Source organism: Galeopterus variegatus, unplaced genomic scaffold, assembly GCF_000696425.1.
Source record: "Galeopterus variegatus unplaced genomic scaffold, G_variegatus-3.0.2 Scaffold2722, whole genome shotgun sequence".
In the NCBI taxonomy this organism is placed as follows: Eukaryota; Metazoa; Chordata; class Mammalia; order Dermoptera; family Cynocephalidae; genus Galeopterus; species Galeopterus variegatus.
The window spans coordinates 42,026-52,078 of NW_007728833.1; the positions used below are offsets into that span (position 1 = coordinate 42,026).

At 44.1% G+C, this 10,053-nt stretch overlaps 1 protein-coding gene across 1 annotated transcript in view; it reads left to right on the plus strand.

Moving 5' to 3' along the window:
- Positions 1-10,053, plus strand: part of LOC103598729 (ATP-binding cassette sub-family A member 13-like) — a gene marked incomplete at its 3' end in the record, with an annotated part of 258,136 nt that overhangs the window by 23,870 nt on the left and 224,213 nt on the right. The window contains exon 9 of the mRNA XM_008582776.1: positions 7,020-7,216. Coding sequence (XP_008580998.1) covers positions 7,020-7,216 — 197 coding nt within the window. The remainder of the gene's footprint in view (positions 1-7,019; positions 7,217-10,053) is intronic.

Genomic DNA, 10,053 nt, shown 5'->3' on the forward strand with positions numbered 1-10,053 from the left:
CCCCGGTGGGAGCGCCGCCGCGCTTCCCAAGCGGCGCACTATAGCAGTGCGCCACCGGGCCAGCCCATTATGGAAATTCTTAAGTGGATCCAAGAAATAAAACAAGACCAGAAGCCCAAAACACAGTGGAGGCGCACATTACCCAGGAAGCAGGGTCTGAAAGCAAAGCGTGGGTAAAAGCTGTGCTGCGGGTCACCCTCGACAGTCTCTTAGTGGAGTGCAATGTTGGGAAATGACAAACCACTTCTCCCAGTATGCACTGTCGCACCTCACAATTTTATTTTCTCACACTTGGAAGGGACCAGTATTTGTTTCAACTTGATGATTTCAAGTTGAAATAAGTGGCTGTGTTTAGAGACCAGCTGTATGTCAAGTGCATATATAGGACAGATCAAATCTCTCTAGACAGATGCTCACACTATGGGGGTCATATGCAAATGGAGTTTGGACTGGTGGAAAAAATCCTGGAGGGACAGAAGTCCATTGTGTAAAGTGGTGGATGGTACCACAGATTTTATCTTAGTAGTTCTTTCTTCCTGTTCCCCTCTCTCAAATTTCACATTGTTGTGGAAGTGTTTGTAAGTGGGCATTCTCTACTGCAAGGTGGGCTGGTTCGTATCTCATGAGGTCTTCAGAAAGTGGCTGGTAATAGTAATGATTTTGATGACAGAGAGCAGTTGGGTGTACATAAGTGGGCATTCTCTACTGCAAGGTGGGCTGGTTCGTATCTCACGAGGTCTTCAGAAAGTGGCTGGTAATAGTAATGATTTTGATGACAGAGAGCAGTTGGGTGTACAGGGAAATATTTACTTTGTATTATTTAAGCCTATTTTAAATTTGAGTAGTCACTTGATGAGAAATGGTTAGGTATTATATGGACTACATATTACTAGATAGCAAATTGGCTGTGTACAACTTAATTTCTTCTAAGAAAAAGTCATAGGTCAACTACTTTCAAAAAACAGATCTATGCTGGACCACAGTAAATTCTATTGTGATTGTGACTGGGAGCTTAAATCAACCTGCACAGGCTTCACCTTCTCCTGTGGGTGCCAGACAACCCTAACGGTTATCAGCTCACAGCATGTTCCCTAGCAACAAAGCCAATTTGCACAAAGGCAGTCAGAATGAGATCATGTTTTAGGACAGTAGTTCTCAATTAGAGGGAGGGAAAACTGAAAACGACTGATTTAGAGCCAACGTGCTTCTCATTAGCCTCCTGTAGTACTGCCTGGTTTCCTTAATGTGCAGTTTCATTGAAACGTGGGTTCAAGGGAGGTGCCAGCCCTAGTAGAATCTTTAGAATTAACATTTGCCAAGAGTCAGGTCATTACTGTTTTGCCCTTAATTTGGCCCAGAGAAGATAAGGGTAGTCTAGAGAGGAACTTTGTCAGTCCTTTAAATCAATTAGGTGTTATTACAGAGTTAACATTACCACTTATAATTCTGTTGTACACTCTGCAACTCAAGTTAGATGGGAAGCAGATTTGATTGATAGTAATAAGATTATTGATAGTGTAAGTGCAGGTAGAGTAGAGGGGAGGACACAGGATTGAGCCCTGGACACTCCAACATGAAGAGCATGGGGAAATCAGGAAGAACCAGCCAAGGAAGTAAGAAAGAGAGACCAGTAGGGAAAGAGGAAGACAAGGGAAAGAGCCAAGCCCACTGAGGAGGGAGTAATCAGTGTATCAAGTGCTGTCGAGGGTCAAGTAAAGTGATAACTGGGAGAGACCTTTGGATTTAGTATGTGGAGGTCACTGTGATCTTGAGAAGAGTAATGTTAGTAGCATGATGGGATGAAGGTCTTATTGGAGTCATTTAAGGAGAGAATGCAATGAGGGGCACTGGCAACAGGACCTCTTCCCAAGAATTTTTCTGCAAAAGGGAACAAAGAAAGGGGATGGTATTTGGGAGAAAAAGTGAGGTCATAAGAAGGATGCTTCAAGACAGGGAACACAGCAGCATGTCTTACACTGAGGAGAATGATCCAACAGAGAATAAATGATTGGGCTGAGCTGGAGGGAAAGGGGCTTGCTGGAACACTGTCCTATACAGAACAGGGGAAGGGATCTAGACAAGAGACTCTCCTGAGAGCACAGCTGGCTCACATATGATAGTAGGGGGCAAAGCAGAGTGGGTGGGCACTTCTGTTCAGTGCAAGTGCTTTTCAGGGTCAAGAATGTATGCAAAGAAGTGATTGTAATGATGCATGTTCTTTACACTCAGAGAAGAAGGGAGGAAGGATCTCAAGGGGGCTAGGGACAGTGCTTGCTGGAGGCAGGGATTAGCTGGAAGAATAGACGTGGTGGTCAGAAGAGGATGCTTGGAACTGGGATGCTGCAGGAGATGTGATTGCTGGAGATGACGAGGTCTAGGGTGCACCTTGGTGGTGAGTGAATGGGGTCAATAGAGATGAAGGGAGGATATGCTGTATCAAATATTGAAATCCCTAAGAATAGAACTGGAGAAAGGGACAGTGCACAAAAGCAGGTTCAGGGCTTGGCGGATGGCAGCAGCAACGAGGGGGGTGGGTCATGTGCTCTGATGATGTGATGTTCAAGGTTGGAGCTTTAGGGGAGAAGGGGAAAGATGGACTGAAGGTCACAGTGAGATGGAAGGGGTTACCTGCCCCAAATCTAGACCCAGAGAAACAAAGAACCCACCATCATATAGGAGGATTTATGATGGGTGCATCTTCTGGCTCCAGCCCCTCTCTCCTGTCTTATCTGAGGTCATTGTATGGTGTTCCCTGTACTTCAGGGACAGATTCTTTTAATTCCTTATAGATGCCATTCTTTCTTCCCCAAGCCTTGGCAAATGCTTTTCCACCTTTCCTGGAACACACTGTTCAGACGTCCACACCTCACCAACACCTACCATCCCTCTGGCTGACTTCTGTTACTTTCTCTGGAGTCAGAGGGCATCTGCAAAGCTCCTGGGACTTTATCATTATCTACTCATATATTCTTATAATTTCTTATTGATCTTCCCTACCAGATTCTGAGTTTCTTGAACCAGAGACGAGATTTGATTTATTTCTCTATATGTCACTGGTGGCAGGCACCGTGCATTGTAGGGATTCAGTAAACATTTGTTGAATAAATGAATGGATGATTGAAAAGCAGCATCTAAAACACATTCTGTGGCACATAATTGGGACTTGATACGAGAAAGTCTTTTCCTCCTTGCCCTGCTGCCTAGCAACGTTCTCAATTATAGGGCTATTCCCTCCTTTTGAATTCAGAAATTTAGCTTTGCAGAAATTACTTGCTTCCTTTTGGTATGTTAAAAATCAATAATTGGAAGAATACTAGCCCCTAGATAACTTTGGATTTTAAAGAAAATTCAACACGTAAAAACATTGGTAAAAACAGGTAAAAACGTTTTCTTCTTTAATCTTTAAGTCCGATCTAAGCTTCGGAACCGTGCCCAGAAACCAGCAAAGTGGAAAAGACTGTACTTTGCAACAAAGTCCTCTCCCTGCCCCAAGAGTAGATCTGCAGACATTGTTGTGCTGACCCCAGACAACACCTCAGTGGCTCAGAGTCTGAGGAATGCATCCTTCCATGGAGAACAAGAGAAGTCCTTTGACCCCCACTTACCTTAGTGGATATTACATTCATTGATCAGAATATCAGGAATACTAATTATCATCAGGCTCCATGCTTGGTTCTGGGAAAACAGACATAATATGACAAAGGCCTTGTCCTTGGGAAAGCTGCAGTCTATGTGAGGAGTGAGGTGGTAACAGGTATATCTGATGGGTGTCACAGTGACCCAGAGGATGCCAGCATGTTGCAATGGCAAATGTGTGTTCTGGCTTCAGACTGCCTGTGCTCAAACCCAGCTCTACTGCTTGCTTAGAAAGCTTTTACAATATATCCTATCTGTATCTTGGGTTTCCCAAATATAATGTGGTTCTAATAAAAGGAAAACCCTCATTGGGAGGTTGTGTGAATTATAATTTATACAAACAAAACGCTTACAATAGTACCTGGTGTAGATTACATAGCTAATAAATGTTAATTATGATTATCTAGGTTTGGTGATAAAATTAAATAAAAAAAATAAAAATAAAACTGGCCAGAATTCCCTCTATGGAAAAGAGTTTGTGAAATGAATGAACGATGTTCTTCAGAACCATAGTTAGATTCTATTGTATGGTGATGAGAGTAGAAGATTCTATTTCAGGGCCGGCCAGTTAACTCACTTACTTAGAGTGTGGTGCTGGTAACACCAAGGTCAATGGTTCGGATCCCTGCACCAGCCAGCTGCCAAAAAGAAAAAAAGAGAGTAAATATACTTCACTCACAATTTTCTATGAGTTCCCTGTAGCACTTTGTTTATGTTTCTTCTGTAACATTTATCTGGTTGTGTTCTAAGTGGATATATACATGTGATTTCTCCACATGACTCTTATCTTCTGAAGGGTCTGTTTCTCCTTGATATGCAGCCCTCCCCCCACCCGTGATGATAGAGACCCCTTGTGCAATCTTGCAAGAATTTATAAAATACACATTGTAGTGCTACACGGCTGTCAGAATCCTGCCGATGTTGCCAGTTGTAAAGCTCTTTCACTTGCCTGTAATCCTGCCGACTGGACCAATTGTCGAGCTAGGGCTGGGTCTGGAGCTCACAGACCCCTCAAGCCTGTTGTCCAGACTGGATCACAAACCCTTCATATGCCAGGCTGGGTCCCCAGACCCCTCAATGCCAGGCTGGGTCCCCAGACCCCTCACATGCAGGTCTACGAGCTAGGTAACTGGCAAACAGGTCCTTGGAAGCCGTAGGTTGGAAAGCATGGCAGGGCGTGGTGGATGTTGGAGGCTGCCCGCCTGCTTCACTAAAACTCTCTGAAGAACACCAGAATAACAACAAAACTAAAAAGATACATTGGCGTGCATGTGCACTAACTACACACACACACACACACACACACACTTGCTTGCAAAGGATGTGCTGAACCACACCCAGCTGGACCTGAGGCAAAGGTCCTGGCCAAACCGTTCTATTTTCCCAATGCACATGAATGAAACAGACTTATCCTCACTCCCTCCACCCCATTATTATTACCCATCACTCTTGGTTTTAAAAAAAAACCAAAATCACTCTTGGAATTAAAAAAAAGAAACAAACAAAAAAAATGGGTAAATTTGACCATAAAATGTATTAGTGTGTTAAAGTTCAAAGTGTGTCAGAAAAACAGACTTCCAATGAAAACAGAAGCAAAAGTACAGAGTGAAACAGATTCATTAGTTTAATGCTAGCCAGCTGCGTGAGGGTTAACAGAAAGCAAACCTCAGCCCCTGTATACTCTGGCTATAGAAGCACGGTATGTTTTGCTTACCTTGTCTGGCACCTGTGCAGTCAGGGTACTGTGATGGAACACACGGCGGGGGCGCAAAATAGCATGGGGCAAAACCATTTCCCCCAAATCCCAGTGCTGGGCATGTGGGGTATGCAATGAGGCAGCTCTGTGGGCTCCCGAGAGGGTATCCTGGGCATCCTGAGTGAAGTAAATAGAAGAAACACAGAAAGGAGGGCATTTTGGCTTAACCTATAAATGTAACCAGAACATGCATGTTAGAGAGCATGTGACATATTCCTGATTTGTTTTCTTGTCTGTTTGACTTCTCTGCTGACTGATCTCTGGTTAATGTATTTAAGTTGGGCTTAATGGGTTCTCCTCCTCTGCTGTATTGACATCACCCAAGTGAGGTGTTGGTAGATAGTAGGGTCAAGGCAGTCGCCTGCTGAAACTGAACCATTTGTCCTCCTCTTTCTGACTGGGGTGTTGTCAACAACGGGAACACCTGAAAAGCAGGCACATAAATTACTGCTGTAAGTTTAGGCTGAGATTCAAGCAGCAGAAAATGCACTGTAAGACTTAGACTGAACACAAAGTGCATAGACTGAAAACTAGACGCTAAGACTCTGGCTTGAGCTCTTTCTGGGTCAGGATAGGAAGTATATAAATAATGAAACAAACATGAAAAATTTACTTAGTCAACAGGCAAACAAGTCCTTGGAAATTCACTCAGGACTTTGCTTAGGATTCTGAGAGATTCTAGGACCCGACTTTTCTTGGAGCTCAACTGTATGGAACCCTTATAATCCTCCACCTGCTTGGCCTTCTTCCTGCTGACTGCAGAATGGCACTGTCACTTCACTTGGTGGCTATCAGGAAATTGTACACACACCTTTAGTGCAGGGAGAGGAATTTTGTGGTCCAGGGAAGGTTTCAGGAAGGCGTTGTATAAAGTGGGTCTTTCACAATGAATAAGATTTAAGTAGGTGATGTGGAGGTTGGGGGAAGTGGGTATTCCTGTGGAGTTACAGGTGGCAGAGAGTGGAAATTATTTGTGAGAAAAGAGAGCGGATCCACAGAAAGAGGGAGAAGCTTCACACAGGGAAGGCTTTGTGCTAGGTGTCTGAAATCTGGAACTCTCAAGACTTAAAGTTCCCTTCAAGAGCACAAAGGCTTATATTTACATTTAGGACAACTGATCATTTATACTTTGCATGTGGCATTTCATGTAAACTTCCCAGTTACTCAGTGAGGAAGGTGGGGTGGTACAGACTTAGTGCACAGTGGGCTAGACTGGTGAGCGGTGGAGCTGGCCTCTGCTCTGCTTTTTCTGACCACACTGGCCCCCATCTGCCATTCTGCCATCCTCCAATACTGTCTGTAGGGATGCAGGGCCCTGCTTGGCAGGAAAAATGAATGAAAGGAAGAGAATGCTCACCAGAGAGGAGACAATGGAGGTGTTTTCCATTCAACAATGCTTGGTAGGTACCAGCATCATGTTTAGTCTGTCGATGTGCTTCCATCTGAACCTCAAGAAAGGCCATGGGCTCTGTTGAGACTCACGTGCATGCATAGCATCCAAGCCTCCTTGATATATGTGTGAGTTATAAAGAGCTCAGCCACTGCGAGTCATTACTTATGGAGCAAAATCCAAAGCAAAGCTCTAAAGTGTTTGGGGAGGAGAGTGAGGACTTTCTTCCTGTTTCAGGACTCTTCAGGACGTGGAGTTAACTGGGCATCAGCACAAGCCAGCCCGAGCCCTATCTGGAGGCCTGAGGAGGAAGCTGTCACTTGGCATTGCTTTCCTGGGCACCTCGAGGACCGTGGTTCTGGATGAGCCCACCAGCGGGGTGGATCCCTGTTCACGTCGCAGCCTCTGGGACATTCTGCTCAAGTACAGAGAAGGTAGGAGTGGGGCCTCATTCTACTTTCTCTTCCCACAATATTGTGGCACAGGAAAAGGACTGCTATCTATATGAGGAACCAAGTCACATTCCAAGGAGGACACATAATCCTTTTCAGAAAAAATAAATTTCATGAGAGCTTATGGTGCTATGTTCACTAGATAACATCTCCATAGTGCTCAGAATTGCTTCCTTCGTGTATGACCTCTTAACTCCATATTAGCAATGATGCTATCAGTGCATGTTATCATACCTGATTTCAATGGAAATTGTTGTTTTTCATATTGCATTCCATTCTGGAAGCGTAGATTATTAGAAGAGACATCCTGGAGATCCCCTAGGACTATCAGTGCATGTTATCATACCTGATTTCAATGGAAATTGTTGTTTTCCATATTGCATTCCATTCTGGAAGCGTAGATTATTAGAAGAGACATCCTGGAGATCCCCTAGGACAAGCCCTTCTTTTCTCAGATGAGGAAAGCAAGGCACAGAGAGAAGGGCGTGTGATTTGCTCAGAGCTGCAGAGAAAGTTCACTGAGCCAAGGATGGAACTCGGGTCTCTGATTTAGAGGTTTTGTATTTCTCACCTCTATTATTGCTTATTTCCAATAGGCATTCTATGGGCAGTTACTAATTTCCAGCTTCTGATTCTTTCTGCAATCTAGATGGCTAGGAAGCATTGCTATGGGTATTTTGTATAGAAGCACTGTCATTTGGAAAGAAACAAGGGCAATTGTGAAACATACCTTGGTGCTGCAGGATTAATACAGAATCTAAAACATCTTTTTGATTTTTCTTTTTCTTTTTGAGTATAAGTCCTTGTGACTTGACCTGCAGCCTCCACCCACCTGGGAGTAGATTAGGATTTGCTACTGAAGAAAGGCAAACAGGAAGAACAAGAAAAAACCCTCCTTTTCTTTAGCAGACTGAGAGCTGAGCCCAGAAGACTCAGATCACCAAATTTTCTCTTTAGAATAAAAAAGATACTCCAGTCGGTCACTTAAAGCTTAGCCATAGGCTGGGATCTCAAAGCAGAAGAATAACCCAAAAGGAGAAGGATCCTTTTTCCTTTCTGTCCTTCAATTTTAGAGGAACTATGGGAGGAGAGGATGGAGAAGGAAGCAGGAAAATCGAGCTTTTTGTTGCAGTCTGGGCTCTGGCCTGCACTGGGCAGTTGCAGGAGAAAAGTGAGAGTTGTGGGGATGGCAGTGGCTGCTCAGCCTGGGGCAGCCACCTCAGAGGTCATGATGCCAAACTGATTCTGGGGTCCAGGGAGGCACCGGGGGCTGGGATTCCCACACTTTTCCAGGGCTGTGGGCTTTGACACTTAGAAGGAGACAGGGCCTTCCAGGGATGCTGCAATGGAAAGATGAGCGGCCCATAGAGCTGGCTGGCAGCTAGGGCAGAAACCTCGGAGTTTGCGGCCAGCAGGACCTGAGAAGCTGCTGAGACAGCTGGGTAGCAGTCTGTGCTCTGACCTGACCCTTTTAGGGTGCCTGCCCAAGCTATAAATGCCACGGTGGGGAGTGGGACAGTACCAGGCGGTCTTAGTCATCACCAGAGACCAGAGGAGGCTGACCACATTGCTCCCCAAAGATCCTAAGCTTGCCCATTGCCACGAGGTCCCCAAGCCCCCTTACCCTGTTTACATAAACATCCTCTGAAGAGAAACAAAGAAGGGGAAGAAATGAGACCCTGAATGCCTCTTAAAGGGACTGATTAAATTTTGAGATGAAACTCATTTAAACTGGACTAAATAATTTCTCTGCTACCCTGCGTGGGGGCTGGTGAAGAAGACAGATGAGAGAGAGACAAATAGATCCTGTCATCTCTGCATCTGTGAATGCAGTATGAAGGAAATACTGCAAGCCCACTACTCTTGTTTATTTTGAAAATCGGAGATGCAGTCTTAAGGGTTTTGCTGAAAGAAAATTTGGGTAATCAGCATAAAGTTTACTGTAGACAGAAGACCAGATACAATCAAAGTCTCTGAAACAGACAGCTTTCTTCCAATTCTGTTGTTATAAATTAGATATTTTTCTCACCGTCCTCCATGGTTTAGAAATGCTTTTTGTCTTCAGAGGACTCCTTTGAAATTGTTTGTGCACTGATTGAAGTGCAAAATCAATAGGGTGTAAGCGGATTAGGTGGTACTAGAAGAAAAATGTGTTTTCAAGAATCAAAATGTATAGCTGTTTCTCGAAAGAGCCTCAAACCTCCAGGTAACTGATATAGCTTTGTGAGATAGATCTAAGGGCCGTGCAAAAACAAATGTTCCCTGCTGAGTAGAAAGAGATTCTACTGTCAGACCTGAGTGCATTGGGGGCTTAATCTACCTGGAATTTCATGTGTGTTTCTTGCTTAGTGATGTACAGCATGCACTCTTCATCAGCCCTGGTGTCGGTACTTCTGTGCCTCCCATGGAAAGATCAACAAAGAAGCAAAAGATATTGGAGCAAATTGGCACATCACAACTAAATTTTGAACTAGATTGCATACTTACTCTGCACCTCCTGTGTGACCCCGGGGAAATTATCAAATTCCCCTGAGCTTTACTTTTCTCATTTGCAAATACAGACAATTGTACTATCTCGTAGGATTTTACGAGGAGTAAATGTACTATACGCGTAAGTTCATAGTGCAATATCTGGTATGCGGATGCTCAGTCAATGACAGTTTATCATTTTATCATTAAAATAGGCGAGAGAAGGTGACTGTGGGAAATACAACTTCTGCATAAAAAGGATAGGACACATTATCTGAATCGAGGGGGGCAGTAAAGCAGTGTTTTGGGGAAAACAAAGTAATATTGTCTTTTGAGGTCTGAATGTGTCT